This window comes from Gavia stellata, chromosome 15, assembly GCF_030936135.1.
Source record: "Gavia stellata isolate bGavSte3 chromosome 15, bGavSte3.hap2, whole genome shotgun sequence".
NCBI lineage: Eukaryota > Metazoa > Chordata > Aves > Gaviiformes > Gaviidae > Gavia > Gavia stellata.
This window is the reverse complement of record NC_082608.1, coordinates 18,337,287-18,353,737: the sequence shown is the minus strand read 5'-3', so window position 1 is coordinate 18,353,737 and position 16,451 is coordinate 18,337,287. Positions and strand designations below refer to the sequence as shown.

Below are 16,451 nucleotides of genomic sequence, written 5' to 3'. Positions count from 1 at the left end.
TGGGTGCCAGCCAAGGAAACCCAGGTAAATAATTTCAAATGAATTTTTTTTTTTCCTCCACATGGCATAAAACACAAAGGCAAATAAAATCCACAAAGGTGGTTTTTTCCTCTTTATAATCCTCTTGCTGCTACAAAGTCCTTTTTTTTTTTTTTTTTTCCTTTTCAATTTAAATTATGTTGATTCCTAAATCACACAGCTGAAAGAATCCGGCCGGGTCCAGGCTTGCCCCGTCCCCCCCGACACACACAACGCCACTCCTCTACCCCACAACCACAACTCCTACACCAAGTCCCAGGACTCACTGCTCTACAGGTACTAGCCAAAAGTTATTTTCCGGTTTGTTTTTCTCTGTTTGTTTTAAAAATCTTTTCCTTCTCATGAGAAGCAAAAGAGAAGAGTCGGAGGCAGGGAGAGTTCACCATGCTTCGGTGTAGCGGACGTCCACTTCTTTCAGATTGGGTAGTTTAGCCTGTGAGGAGGGTAGGAAAAGGTCAGAATTAATGACACGCATTCAGGACTCAGGAAAAAAGTTCCCATCAAATCTGTACCGTCAGCAAACTGGGAGGATTGAGCTATCAGCCACAAACTGCAGAAAGATGCGCTACGACCTGGACCCTGCAGCGCACCAGTGCTGAGCTCAGCAGTGAGCTGAAGCCTACAGGTGTTAACGAAGGAACAAGATGCTGAGCCTTTCCAGACACACAAGACTAAGTCACACCTGCGGCAAAAACAAGTGGCTCTAGTAAAACCCATGCATCAGCAATCAGGTCCAGATCAGACCCCGATCGTTATTTTTGATACTAATGCTTAGCACAATTTGTTTGTCAAGCTCCAGCCATGAAGGCAGTGGCCTCAAACTGCAGCAGCCAGCCACACGTTCCTTCTTCAGCCTCCGCACTAAGTCATTGCTTGATTTTTCCCTCCGTGTATTAACAAAATTTGGAGAGCGTTAGCAACTTTTGGTGTCTTTGTGGTCTCCTTTCCATAACGCCACTGCATTTGGACATATTGTTCCTGAATTACCCTGCGCGAGGCAGATGGGAATCGGCTGTTTGCACTGCTCCTACTTGTCGATCCCGTTTCCATGCTCTCTGACCATAATCGTATGGCTAATTCTCGCAAAACAAATAAACACGTTTAATTAGGCTAGGGCATAATTGAGGAGTTGGAAGTTTCTAGGAGTCATTATTACCTCACTCCTTGATTTATGTGCACGCATATTTTGATAAGAGCTAGTCATAATCCTACAGACACTGCCAGCAAATAATTTTTCAGTTAGGCAATAATGACTTCAGTAGTGGGTGTTTATTTATTGTCTGGTTCAGCCTGCCTGGTACATATGTGGGTGTCTGTGTGTGTGCGAGCGTGTTTAGTGGGGTGGGGGATGGAGTGGAGAGGAAATGTCATCACTGGCTTGTGCCCCAAATGCTCTCGCAGACCAAGGGGAGAAGAAGGAAAGATTTGTATCAAAAAATACGTTCTTTGAAGTCTGAGCTGTTCTCAACAGACCTACAACCATGTGCCCCAGGGAAAGAAACTATTACCCTCCCTTTGAACACACACAGCGCTCTAAAAAAATGGCCACTAAGATAAATCTCAATGAAAGAGGTGAGAGGGGAAAAAGTGACGCAGGCCTGTTTTCTCAGCTTTTTTAATTCTCTGCAATCATCGGGACTTTGCTCACAGCCAGTTTTGCTGTTTGCCCTGGCAAGCCACTTTCTTGTGTTGCTGCTAAGGACTGTTAATGCAATACCAGAGCAGAGGGAACCGGTTAGGAAAATATGAGTTTCGGTATGAAGTTAGTGGCAAAGGGGCTCAGAAGCAGGGGTAGGACTGGAGGAGCCTTTCAATAGACTTCAGAGCCCTGGGCCAAATACAGCATTGACCTTGATTGTCTGTAAATGGTTGGGGCCTGATACAAGCTCCATTGTGTGAACCCATCTGCAAGCCAGCTGTTAATTCCAAGGACGACTTCTTTGCATATACAGTTGTGACACAAGTTTTGAAAACTTGATCTTGAAAAATCCATGCTAGCAGCATTGCAATGAGTCCCTGGGGGAGCTCTGGCTCCACAGCCAGAACCGAAGATGGAAGTTTGCAGTGAATTTTGAAAACAGAGCAGTTTCAGGACTTGCCTCAAGTTCGAAACTCAACCCAAGGTTGTGACCTTTTTGAGTAAACCTGGCACCATCTAAGGTTTCAACACACAAGACAATATAATGTCGAGTTCCATCCTGAGCGCTTGGGTTAACAAGGTAAGACTTTGGGACATGCGACTCACGCAACACCAGAGCGAAGACAAAGTCCATGTGAAGTCATGAAAGCCAACACATCTCAGGCAGTCTTTGTCTGAAACCACCTGGGGCCGTTCACAGCTACATTCTAGTTCTTTACACCATTTTGCCAAAGTGGTTGTAAATTCACGGTACAAATGGTCAGACATCTTACATGTCAAACTCGGGAACTGGGCGTTTGTGCAGGAGTTTCTGTTTAAAGCTCAATTCCAGTCCAAGAGGTGTCAAGATAAACTTGCACCTTCCTCAATGCTTTTAATTCTCCCTGTGCATTCTGAATCACAGTTCTGTAATGCTGTTCACCCACATTACTTTTGGCCCTGTTAACAATTCAGGACATGGCTTTGGAGGTGTGCACTAGATTTTACCTGTCTGTGTATCCTCATTGGAAACAACCAATGTGCTCCTATTTGTGAAACCTTTACTGTTGATAGCACTGGCAAAAAGATTCAGTTTCTGATTCCATCTCATACTCGCCCATTCAGCATATTAAATGCTTCCTGAGTGCATCAAAGCCAGCAACCTCAGAATGCTGTTTTCAGTCACTATCTCCCCAAAACAATCCACTTCACCCTCTTCAGATGACTTTCACACTACCCACTCCATGGAACCAGTTCTCTCTGCACTAGGCACCACCACCGTGCACTTGCTAAATCTGCAAGTCTTCCTGGCCCAGCTACTTCTCATCTTTAGTGGGTGCAATTCAGAAATACCTTGAGATCTTCGTAGGTATCTGCTGAAAGTTTGGTGCTGTTCATATTTAAACTACACAGGCTCTTCATGGCTAAAAGAGAAAACACACAGATATTTATGATCATGCTGCATTTTCTTAAAATATTGGGCTTACAGTAGGCCAAAGCATAAACAAGACATGACTGTGTGCAGCACTCTCAGAAAAAAGCTGAATAGTGTAAAATGTAGAAGTACAAATGGACAAACAGCTGTTTGGGCCCTCATCCAGGAAAAAGTCCCTATTTAGGAAGGGCCGTTAAGCATATGCTTAAGTCTGCTGACTTCAAAGGAGTTCAGGCAACTTCTCATAATCAGTTTCCTGCACATTATTCTGAATAGTGCCCATTCTCAGTGCTCTGCATGGTGCACGCAGGGGCCATGCTGATCTAGCAGTCCTCCCTCTCCCCGTCCCCGTCTCCCCCCATTTCCATTTTAGGCTCCAGTACTTAGCAGAATAGTTTCCTAAGATGAGCCATAACTGCTGGCCTGTCTGGCACGTCTGTGTAGGATCAAGCCTATTAAAGGAGCCCTTTAAACCCAATAGGCGAGGTTTATAATACACTGTTGGATGTAGGAAAGGGTCTCATTTGGCACGTCAAGCAGCTCTCAGTGCACCGGGGAATCCTGAATGCTGCTTAGAGAGCCCCACTCCGCCTTGCCCTCTTTAAATAGCGAGAGTTTCACCTCCCCAAAAAAGAAGGAACAAAAAAGGCCAGAGAGGGTACGAAACCTGCTGCACACAGTTGCTAAACTCACTAATAAGTTGCTACATGGCTTTGCAATCTTCCCCTCCTGCACCACAAGGTCAGACTCCCACCCAGAGGGGACACCCACAGGAAGGCACATGAAAAACGCTGGGAAGTCCCAGCGCAACAGCTCACCACGTGAGATCGAGACAAGTGCCATCAGTAAAGTCAGAGGCAAGAGCTAGAGTACAGTCTGGGACAACAAAGCCCACACAAGGCCACTAAGCATCAGCAGGCTCAGATCACCGTCTCGCCTCCCCTGCCTGCAGCTGAACGGTCGCTGGAGTGGGCAGGGAGGAGGGAAGTTTAAACCCAAACACAACTATGGCCTGTCCTAAATCCCTGCGGAAGCAGCGCTATGGCAGCCAAGAAATCAATCTTCTGTCTGAACCCACGTGAATTCCTCCGAACCCACATAATTTTCCTCCGTAGCTCATTTTGGTCACTTACAACTAAGTGCCAGCAGCCCAGCATCCGTGACAGGAGTCTCGCAGAGGTTGAGCACTTGCAGCATCGTGAGGTGTTCAGACAGAAGCCGTAACCCTGCATCTCCGAACTGTGGGGCGCAAGCAAAGTTGTTCTCAAACAATGCATGAACAAGTACCCCAGCACAAACAGGGCACATTAAAACGAGGTTTGCAGATAAGCCCTCAAAGCCACACTCTGATTGTTTACCACAATCTCAAATAACAGGAGAGAAAGCCAATAGTTTTATCCCTACTTTGCAGACGGAGAACAGAAAAATTAAGTGACTTATGCACACTTAACCGCAGGCCATCATTTAATTAGAACGGTGCCTTTGAAGTCTGGACTTTGTATGAGAGCGCTCCCATCCAGGCTATAGAAGATGGTTATGGCAGTCTCAGCCAGTTCCCAACCACATCACAAAAAAAAAAAGCATAATGCAAGTGGTATTAATTAGCTATTTTGGTCTCAAGAACAATGTACTATTGATTGGTAATTGTTCTATTGACCCGACCCACTTCGTTTCTGCTGTTGCTAAATTCTAGATTAATGGAAACCAGGATATCGCAAAATAAAATGGAATCTAAACTCCTTTTTTTTTTAAATAAAAAAAATTATACAAAAAGCAGGCTCTTTGTCCAGTGAAATCAAACTCATTTTGAGCAAGAAGCACCAAAGTTTTCAAATCCAAAAGTTACATTGTTAGGACAAATCTGGAGGAGATACAAGACAGTCTTAAAACAAGCAAGCAATCAGATTCTACTTCATACTGCCCACACAAAAAGAGGAAATTTCTGGGATACAAAAGTAGTTAGGAAAACAAAACAAGATATTTACATGACATTTGAGTGGAAAAAAAAATGCTGCTTTTTGTGGTTGCACTGAGAATAATCATATTTTCAGCGAGCACTACAAATAGGTGCTAAAAGAAAATGTGGAAAACCTATCAGTGGAGAAGCTCAGAGACGAAAACCAGCAGGGAAATGTAGAAAGAAAGTTTAATTTTAAAAGCTCTTTCAATTAACAGCTGAATAATTTATTTAGTTAACTTGACCTCTTTTCGCTTACAAAATAACCACATTCTCATTATAGTTTCCTTCTATTTATTCATTATTTGAGTTTCTTTTTGTTGCTGCTGTTTTTAAAGAAATTCTGGTTGATCAGCATTCAGGGCAATTCACTGCCTACACTGCACAGACTCTGTGTTTTGCTTGACGAGATGAGCTGCGCAGCATCGTTTTTTTCATCCTAAATGGGTGAAAGCATAAGCACTTCCCAGATGAACAGCAGCACATGTACTACAAAGTACACAGTATCAACAAGGCGTAACTGGGACATTCAACCCAAGGTAACAGCAACCCTTTTATAATTACAAATAAAATACAAGTCAAAAAAGTAAAAAAAGGGAAAAAGAAAAATCAGCCTCCAAGATGAGCTAGACCATAGAAAGGCCCTGTAAAAACAGCATGAGGACAAACTCATTCTAAGCAAGCCTCTTCACACGCTCTTCTTGTGCTGACGTAATGTGAAATTTCAGAATTAGTCAGCATTGGTTCCTGCTCTAAGTTTCAGTCTGCAAAGCACTTACCTGAGTTGACCACAGGTTCAGCTGCTTGAGTGAAGGCAGTTTAATGAGGTGCTCAGCACAAGCACTTGTCACATTGGTAAAAGCCAGGCTAAGGTTTTCCAAATTTCCAAAAGATCCCGAGCTTAGCAAGCGGGCCAGGTCTGCATCCTGAAAGCAAACAACAGATTGATAAGCAAGATTATTGACTCCTCAGGCTGCGATCATCTGCAATGGTGTCACTGATACTGTTAACCAGCAATAGTTGCACAATTATACCACTTGTTTACAGTAATAGAGAACCACACAGAGAAGTTTCTGTTTGTTTGGCAAGCAGCTGGGCTCTTGTGGCAGCGTTGCTTCACACACCCTGGGAAAAATGTATCCAGACATTCAGACAAAAGTTTTCTTTGCATGTGTATCCTTATGAGACACAAAGGCTTCAGTGTCAGAACAAATGTCAAAGATGGGTCTTTTAACTTAATGAAGATTTCACTGCAAGTTCTAGACCCAAACTGTGTTCAGGACCATTACCTGGCCTCAGTGAAGTTAGTCTGGGTTTACACCAGGGTTAGCTGCAACAGTGATGGGTCTCTTTCAGACTTTCATGTCTAAGATCCAGAACTGGACATTGTGAAGTCTGCTTTTTTAATGCAAAATTCCGTCCCCAAATCTACCATTAGATTCTACTGTATATTCCAAATTTGTGCACCAGTATAAATCTGACAGTCTGGTGCTTGTACTGGCATTGGAAACTGCTGCACAGACCTAAGAGCAGAAATGTGCCCTTACTTGTGTAAACTCCAGTTGTGTTGACAGAGCAAGTGGACTGGCTCCCCTCTCGACTGACCAAAACCGCTCTGCCACATGGCAAACATAAATCAAGTGTTTAAATATGAAAAGATAAAGCTTGTTTTTTCTATTGACATGATTAACTTACTGTGGACTTAGATGGCAGTGTTAACCTTGTGGGACCGCCTTTTCTTTGCTGTAAGAGAAAAGACATTTTGGTTAAACAAGTTGCCGTTCTACATTTCAGACCAACTGAAGTATAGCAAGCTCTTCACTAGAGCAAACCCTGCTCCTATTTCAAAGCTCCCTGCCAGCCCTTCCACCTCTTCCCTGCTTTTTCTGCACTGACAGACTTTTTTCTGAGTGTGCTAGATGCAGGCCTCTTGCTACCCAGGGGACATCCACTAACCGCAGCTAGTGGTCTTTGTGCAACGGGTCAGCATTCTGTCTGATTCAGCCTGCCATTATTTGGTTACTTTCACTTTAAAGGAAACAGCCTTAAAATGCTGGACTAAGATAGCAAAGGGGGTGAGACTGCACAGCTGATAAAATCATTTGTTTGACTTCAAAAAAAGCATATACTTTTCAGGCTGGGAGCAGGGGTTAAGGAAGACAAATATAAATGTGAAAGAGGGAAGAAGATGATTGTGGGTATGTTTGCATAGGTGAAAAAGTGCTAATGAGAGCAGATCTATCTTCAGTCTGTAGATCCTGTCTTTCAAATCAGGAAAAAATCTTTTTTCTCATAAGCTCTAGCTCGGAGAACTACACCTAAAGACCATCTCAGCGAAATGTTGTGAATGTCAAAGCATTAAGAAATGCTGGCCAGCACTAGAACCATTTGCTACTCATATGTCAAAAGGTGGCAGAATTTGACAAGCTGACTTGTAAGATCTTAAGACAACAGGATTTCACCTTTATTCTTTCAACAGATTCTAAGCAGGTTATTCAATATCATTCATAAACATAGTATGGGATTAGACACATCAGTAAATATCACACAGTATATATATTCACAGTAAAATCCTCCAAATACTGCTCCCATCCTGTTGTTAACCGGGAATTTCACACCCTGCTTGTCTTTCTTTTGTACCTCCATTTCTGGAGAGTACAGACCACAACGTGCTATGGCAATACTGCATGCAGGGCGACATACCAGCTCTTTTAACTCCCTCTGCCTGTCACACAGCTGTTCATACATTCTCTTTCCCACGTCTGTGCTTTCCAGGGTAGAGATGATCTGGAGCTGGGTGTCGTTGTTGTCAATGATGTTGTATTCCAGCATCAAACACAAAATCTAGCAGTAGAATGATAGAAAAGTGGTCACTGCAGTGCTTACATTCAATTTTTCCCAAATATCCTAATTACACTGGGCATGCTAAATTACTGGGTAAGTTTTTAGAGCATGCATTATGCAGGCTAGATTAGAGGATCGTAGCAACATTTACTGACCTTCCAACACAAGAAACTGATTTTTTTATTTGTAAAGAATGAGCTCTAATCTCTGAAAGTCAGCCTATCTATCCTGTCTTCCATTAGTGCTCACTCCTTCTGACTGAGAGGTGCGATTACTTTGCATCAGTCCTGGAAGATGGCTTCATGCCACAGCCCTCTTCAGAACAGGTACAATCGATCCAGCATGTCCCAGGTACACCGGCTAGACTGCAAATTGGCAGACTTGGGTCATTACACATGAGCAGTAGAGCCAAGCAGTTCCCTAAGTGCTGGATTTTTTTGTCCCTAAGTGCTGGGGTTTCTGTGCAAGCAGAATGCGTGTGAGGTGTATCCAGTCTATGAGGCAGGACGGGGAAAGGCCAGAGAGGCTCCGAGAGAAGATGATGCTGGGAGCTCGCTGCTGTGGCCAGGACACCCTCCATCTCATAGGGAACACGCCTGACTCGCCCCTGGGCAAGGGGCTGCCAGGAGCAAGTTAGACACCAGGGGATGATTCCAGAGGGTCACATGGGCTTAGGACACAAGCCACCCCCTTCCATGCTGCCCTTCCTTTTCAGCTACGTATCGTGCCATTGCAATTAAAATGCGAAGTTTTTATTCCCTCTATAATTTTATTTTTATTGAAAAAAATCAAGCATCATTATATTCAAATTCATGCAGCACACTCTTTTATTTACTGGATTCAATTAGCATGCACAGATCTAGGTCAATGAAAAACTCTAACTCCTTCCACCCTCTATTTCCATTTAAAATATACAATTACATTTATCAAGAAACTTCTCTAAATAAACCCAGAAAAATATGTATAAACTATTAGTGCAACAAAAATAACAAATAATAAGCACAAAAAAATGTGTATTAATGGAAGTAAATAAGGTTTTGTAAATGCACTCCTTGTGCACTGCTCATTTTGCAGGTGGCAAGACATGCATCAGGCATTTAGTCATGGAAAAACCTTGTGGTTCTGACTTCTGACCTCTCACCATAGCCTATACCATCATGGCCATTTATTTCCCATCTTAACCCCTCCAACTGAATTGCAGCAAACAACCTCTCTCTCCAAAAATTCTTGCACCCACCTTTCATGTAATTCATACTCGTATCGTCAGAACAACAATAGTCTGTTCCACTTAATCAAGCGAAATACAACTGCCCACTGCTGGTGTTTGATATGACACAAACCTGAACTCGGCTTCTCTAGTTCCACTAGATCCAGTTCTGGGAAAGGCAGTGTGAAACCACATCTGAATGCTAGTCATAAACCTAGATGACTACGTATGTTTAGGGCTTACCTCTACCATCGTCTGGTTACCCCTCAAAGCCAGTAGCATGCAAGGTCCCAATTTATTTTCAGCCAGTGAAAGCAGGAACTTCTTTGTTTTATAGCAGGATCCCATTAAAATATGAACCTATTTGAGAAACAAGAGATAAAATTAGAGGTGTAAGCCTAAGAAACACATATACCTCTGGAAAGGATATTGTTATGCAGTCAAACAAATCTAAGTATTTGCAACATACCTAAAGAAAAGGGAGGCCCTCATTACGATTACAGTTGCAGTCTCTCAACAGCTTTAATGCTGATTGGAAGTGACTTTTTGAAAAAGGTGATGCCTAGGGAGATCTGAGGGAGCAGCTAGTTTTCCTCCATAAAGGAGCTCAGCTGACAGCCCAGAGGCCTGATACAGGCTCCCCAGGAAACATCAGAGCAGCCCCGATCCCTAGTAACATGATGAACCCAGCCCCAGGGGAATCACAGGAGATTTTGCTTTCCCATCTGTTCACGGTTCAGCTTCTCTGGAAATGCCAGCTGGTGAGCAAGGGTTGTGTGGGCTGGATGTCTAGGTAAAATGCAGCGGTGCTGGCAATCTGCTGGCTGAACACTAGCCTTGGTTAGGCAGCGGTGACGGACAAAATCACCTGTTCAGAATGAACAGACAGGAGCTGTCTGGGAAAGGAAGGAGAGCCTTAAGAAAATCCAGCAGTCCTGAGCCCAAAGTCAGAGATGACTTCATGTGCTTTCATGCTCTTGGGTCAGTATCTTGCTTTCCCTTTTGCTCAGTTTTCCCTGAAAGGAAAGAAATGCTGAGAACACCGCTTGAGTAAGACTCCTTCGAGTCCACCAGCTGACAAAAGTGTCCTGCAGACTCTCTCCTAGCTCCAGAAAGCATCGGATGGTATCACATAGTAATACCTATGGCAGAAATGCAAAGCCACTTGTACAAATCAAATATACGAGTCTCTTCCCACCAAAGAGGTTGGCAATATTCTTTTCCATTTAAAAGCCCTAGAGATTAGCTGCAGAGAATTTCTGGTTCCTAGCTGAAAGTCTTATTTTATGGTCCAGACAGCTGATTCACCAGCTTGCTGGCAGAGCACTGTGTGAGAATTTGTAGTTTCCAATGACCTGGAGTAGCAAGAGCTCCATCGGGTAGACTCAACATCAGTACTACCCTAAAATAAGCTTGTAAATAAATTCCGTGGTCCCCCTGGTTCATGGTATTGCCTGGACTATGTTCAATACTGCTGAAAATATCACTACCACGCCATGATGGGGTCAGTTCTACGCGGATCATGTGCTACCATGCAGTTTGTCTTCCTCACGGCTTCATTACCAGCAAAGCCTTTAGAAAAACACAAAATCTTTTTTTCTTAAGTATCCATCAGCTCAGGTGGCCTTTGAAAACAGTAAGCTTCAAGCCAAAAAGGATTTCATTTCATGCAGTTATCATTAAGCTTTTTTGGAGGTTTTCTTGAGCGACGGAAAATACTGACGCTAACACTAATGTAAGGTCCATCTCAGAACAGGATGTTTTTCAAACTTTATGGTTAGTCGTTAGCAGCTCTTTAAGTATTTATCAACATCCTTTCAAAGGGCACAGAGTACTGCATATTAATGTGTGTTAGCGCTGTGCTTTCTCATGCACGCCATCTCCTGATGCTCGTAAATATCTTGGACCACAAAAGGTCTCAGGAGAAATGATATAGTTGTGAAGAAATTTTCTTTTCAAACATACAAGACATAAAATCAGGGAAGAGGGATGAAACCTTTTGTGAACAGTCTTTGTCCATTACCTGTTTCAAAGGTATATGATCCATCTGAATTTAAGTTAACAGTATAGACAGACATGCATGTTCTTAAGAGTCCCAAAATGTTCAGCATGTGGGAGATGCACAAAGTGTAGATCCCCCTGAAAGTCTGTATACTCAACAGCCAACTTCAACAAATGTTTTTCCCCTTACCAGGGAAAGGAAGTAATATCATTTCCATCTTACCTGCTATATGGAGAATTAATACACAGTGAGACCTACATGACTTGACCCAGGTTGCACAGGAAGACAGTGCCAGCATCAGTGATTAAAACCTGTTATTTTCTGTCTAGTCCTTCTAAGAGTTACAAAAAAAATAACTGCGGGAAATGGAATGCTGGTTTCTAATTATACCTCCCCACAACAATGTAATCGGGCAGAGAAACTGCTAACACATTTTTATATCTATCTATCCATCCTTTGATTAATTCAATGTTACTGTTATTTTTAAATTCCGAGGTAGCCTATAAATGAAAACTATAGGTGTGGATGTGCGGAACAGTCTGTCTCCCCCGTCTCCCAGTATTCCAGATTCTCTGAGAGAGCTTTTTATACAGACACACAAACACACATATTTATAAATACAAAAATACATACATATGTACACACATACATACATGCATGGTTTTGTGCATTACACTACCAGTGAAAAAACACGCTTAAGTTCAAAAAGAGAACGCTAACAAGTTAACCAAATAGCGACTGCAAGGAAGTTCACTGGATTTGGCTATTTCCTGGTGAACACTTGGTTTAAGAACCATGATTTTGATAATTTTTTGACAAAAGCAAGTAAATCTTGCTACTGGCAACTACGCATTAGCTACTTACTGCAAAGAAGTTACTAAACTCACATTATTGCAGACACGTACCATACTGGCAAACAGCTCTCCATCATCATCACATGCCACTCCTCCAGGGCTGTAGAGCTGGAACCAGCCATCTTTGCCAGCCCGCACACTCAGCAAACATGAGTGGACCTGCCAAAAAGTGAAGACGTTGGGAAGGTTACAGTTCCTGCCAATAATCACCAGCATCTCCCACACTGGGCCAAAAGAATTAACTGCAAAACCGGGGACTGCTGGAAATGTCACGGTTGATATTGCAATCTACAGAGCTGCAGGCAAGTCTCCACTTAAAGAATCCATTTTTTTAGTATAAACAAGGAGGGAAGCTGTATCATCGCTAATCGCATGGCCTTTTTCATTCCCTTTACACAAATGAAACCCAAAATGGCTCTAATCTAGAACAGCTCCTTTCACTTGGAAAAAAAACAACCAAAAAAACAACCAACCAAGACTCAAATTTCTGAGCTTTCTGCCATTTCCTCCCCATCCTCCCAACATGTGTGTCTATACTTCTAATGCGACCTGCATACCAAATGCAGTGGCTGATGGCTTGCTTATCCCAATCATTAAAAATTCTTATTACTCCTGCTATAATAAAATTTGACCAGAGTCAGGGTGAAGGAAGTCCACGAGGAAAGTTCAATAGGGATACATAACATAGAAGTTGCACAGAAGAACTGGAACCAGTGAGCAACCATTAGTCTAAATTTGGTCCACTGCAGAGATTATTATATCTAGTCCCACAGTTTAACAGGGGAGTCATAATTAAACTCTCCCCCACCCCCAAGAGACAGATGTTCTATTTCAATTTTTGAGGTGTGTGGGGAGGAGGTAAAGTCCATGCTCTTTCCTTTGGGCATGTAACACTAGTAACAGATGAAATTCTGGTGCCATTCTCAGACAAGAAGGTCTCTCTTATCTGAGAAGGATGACTACTGCTCACAAAGGCTAAAACCATGAAAACCAGTAGTTCCAGGCAATGATGATGACGACACAGCCTACTCACTCACAGTTTGGGGGAGCTTTCTTCCCTTTATGCCAACACCAAAAACTAATGTGAATGAGAGGTTCCCTCTGACTCAGCCAAAGCTGATGATGTTGAACAAGCTACATATGCAGCTATGAAGCAGTCAGCCACCATGAGGCTACAGCTATGCACTCATTCCAGTAACATACTTCCCACCCCCTTTCTCCTGTTAATTCATGAGAGTTATGGTCATTTGCACACAATGTAACTGAAACGCAGCTAAATAAAACCTGTTAGTTTGTAAGCCGTATGGATTAATGGATTTTTGCTTCCCTTTTTTTGTACGGAAGAGGGAAAGCTCCGAGAGATTCAACAGACCGGGAAAATCTTGCTGGTTGCAGTTTACTGCGGAGCAAGGACATCAACTGATGCCAGAGAAGGAGGTCACAACACATGTTTATACATAAGGCAAGAAACCATTCATATTAAGACCGTGTGCCCTGAGTGGCTATCACTCCTTACAAGACTTAAGCACAGCAAAACCACACCATGTTTTGAAACAAACTACTTAAGGAGAGATCTTCTGAACACATGTACTTGCAATCCCTCCAATTAATACTCTGTGTAAACTGGCAATAAACTCACTTCTTGCCTCGGGTCTTCTGCAAATCTCTGAATCACGTATTTCAGCTCCCTGAAAAAAAAGTTAACAGGACAAGAATAAGCAGTTGCTGGTTGCAGTATTCACAAGTGTCACATTTCTCTTGGATTACACTTTAAACAATATATATTCATGCACTTTAGAGAGAAACAAGTTGAACTGCTTCCACAGGAAGGAAATATGAGGTCTAAAAGTGATTGCCAAGGACAGTGTCTATTCACAATAGCCTAGAAAAGCTTTCAGAGACACGCAGTGACAAACTCGTTTGCAAATTCTATCAGCATCCAGTGTCTTTAGTCCTTGGGCTCCTGCTGTCACAGTAAATTACAAAGAAAACTACATCTTTTTATTGCTAACAGAACATGCTTACAGCCCCTCACAGATAAAAAACATTAGACACAATATTGAATAATGCATCATTGCTATTATTGACTAGTACAAGTATTTTAGGTAATTACACCTTCAATAAAACAAACAAGCCCCACAAACTTACTTTGTGAATTTCTCATGTGCAAGAGCCCTGAAATTTAAAATAGAAAACAGAAGAGTATGAGGATTTGGAAGAAGGGTGGGAGGAAAAAAAATACCAAAAACCCAAACAACCACTTTTCAGTTCTTTTCAGATAATAAAAGCATTTGCTAAGCAGCTGCAGCACACAAGACAAAAAGAATAATCTTTCCAAAAAAGATCAGGTAAAGTCTCCTTCATTAATCTAGGGGGGAAAAAATGAAAGGTGGGGGGGAAATCACTTGGAACAAATCTTGTGGCTTTTCCTGAGTCCTGTCTTAGAGAAGGCTCTAACGTCAGTGGGAGCTTTGGGTCAGAAGAAAGTAAGTAGAAGACTTACAATACAGCTATATAATTACAAATAGAATTTTGGCTACCTTCAAGAGCCAGGTGAATTCTTTAATTGCAATGCAATTAAGGTATGGTCACAACTAATTAACATCATACATCAGTAAGGCAATTAATGGTTATTCTATGAAGTGCCTTGCATGATGGTATGGTTTACACCTCCCCCAGGACTCACGTTTGACTTAGGTAAATGATGTCTCTGTTGCCTATCTCCAAGCTCTCGTTGTAGCCCAGGTAACCTGGCACAGAGGATTAGACCTCTCTGATTCAAGACATCAGGTCATTAGGGGATGTGATAAGCTAGCAAATTGTACAATTATAGGTTATAATGTTTGTCCGTGGAGGTCTGCATTTTATAAACAGTACTGTTCATTAATAGGTTTCCGAGGGAGCTTGTCTGATCCGTAGGGTAACTTCTTCGTTTAATGCAAAATACAAATGATATGAGTCTCTGTGACGCCAGTAAAGCATCCTCCTCCACTAAATCTCTCACTTTGCTCTCCTCCTCACCAGCTTTCCTTCCTTTTCTGTCTGCCTGTCTCTAGTTAACCATTTTTCTCTTCAGGACCATCTTAAGAGAAATGGGGAAGGAAGATGAAGATGGGGAAGTCTCCATGTCCCTCTGCATCAGCCAAAATCAACTCTAGATTCTAAATCAATACTAGAGGCACAAAGCTCCTATTACCATCAGTTTTTACTTGACATTGTATTTCACCATAAAACAACAGTAACAAGAATAACCCAGTAAGTACTAAGACAGTGCAAACTTACTCCTTGGGAAATGGGATAGGTTGAAGCAAGCTGGCCAGGGCTGGTCTCCAGTCATCATAGTCTGATCTGAAAAATGAACATTTTATTAATAGGTTACCAAGTATCAAATATGGTTTGTCAACAGTTAGTTCAAGGAGTTAAAAGCTTTTTCTGCAGGCACCAACAACCCTTATGTTTTACTGAGACACTCCAAAGATCTACGGTGACATTTCCCTTTCCATTTTCAGCACATTCTCCACTGAGGCACAATAAATCTGGTATTTACAATGACCTCCAGAGAGGCCTTCTTTATGTCAACTTAAAGACATTTGCTGTTTATGAAACCTGTTGACATTTAATCACTAAGTAATACTTTCATCTAAGTTGGTATAGCAATTACCAGGCCATTGCTATCTATTTACAGCTCTGCTCTGCATTTAATTGGAATTTTTTTTTTTTTTTTGCTATAAGACATAAGACCATGTGTAAAACACAGACACCACCCCCTCCCAATCCATTTTTAACCTTGGCACAAAGGAATGGTCAATTTGAACAGTAGAAAGTCTTTAGCTTAAGAGATGATAGACTAGACAAGGAAGCACTGTCAAAATCATTAAGAGTGAAAGAGGACAAATGAGGATAACCACAGCAGAGAGCTCAGGCCAGTGGACCCAGTAAGAAATGTCTTCTCTCTGTTGTCTTAGCACCACAGCTCCCAGCTGATGCATTTTGTTTTCATCACCGCTGTCCATACACAGAACCGTCCTTCTATGAGGAGCCATGCGTAAGCGGATGTTCATGTGAACCAGGATACAGAGAACATTTTGCTTGACAGCATGCACTGGTCAGTGCGTATCACCTCAACCTACCTGCAAAATGCCAGCTGATCAAGCACATGTTGTGAAGCAGGTACAGCTTCTCATGTAGGAATGGCACTTTGCACAATGCCACCCCTTTCCTTCAAATGAGCTCAAACATTCAGTGGTTAGCTAGCGCCAATTAACTGTCATACCAATGCACTGCACAAAGGGTACAATCATTGCAAGATGGATGCAGTGAAGAACACAGAAAGTAAGAGAATTTGGCAAGTCAGCACCAAAACAGGGCACAGAACCCACCAGCCAAAGCCCAGATCCCGGCACTGCCTGTTAGGCCACTCTCACTCCAATTAATACCAGTGAGTAACCACAGAATTAAACCTCATATGGGGTGAAACACCTTGGGATGTCTGTAG

The 16,451-nt window shown here is 42.4% G+C and overlaps 1 protein-coding gene across 1 annotated transcript in view; it reads right to left on the bottom strand.

The window, feature by feature from the left end:
* Positions 1-214: 214 nt before the first annotated feature.
* The window catches only part of CMIP (c-Maf inducing protein), a 136,090-nt gene continuing 119,853 nt past the window's right edge, over positions 215-16,451 (bottom strand). The window contains exons 11-21 of the mRNA XM_059824829.1: positions 15,239-15,304; positions 14,105-14,131; positions 13,596-13,644; positions 12,008-12,115; positions 9,344-9,460; positions 7,753-7,893; positions 6,745-6,792; positions 5,829-5,975; positions 4,226-4,331; positions 3,011-3,081; positions 215-472 (exon numbers count right to left, since the gene is read on the bottom strand). Coding sequence (XP_059680812.1) covers positions 419-472; positions 3,011-3,081; positions 4,226-4,331; positions 5,829-5,975; positions 6,745-6,792; positions 7,753-7,893; positions 9,344-9,460; positions 12,008-12,115; positions 13,596-13,644; positions 14,105-14,131; positions 15,239-15,304 — 934 coding nt within the window. The 3' untranslated portion in view covers positions 215-418. The remainder of the gene's footprint in view (positions 473-3,010; positions 3,082-4,225; positions 4,332-5,828; positions 5,976-6,744; positions 6,793-7,752; positions 7,894-9,343; positions 9,461-12,007; positions 12,116-13,595; positions 13,645-14,104; positions 14,132-15,238; positions 15,305-16,451) is intronic.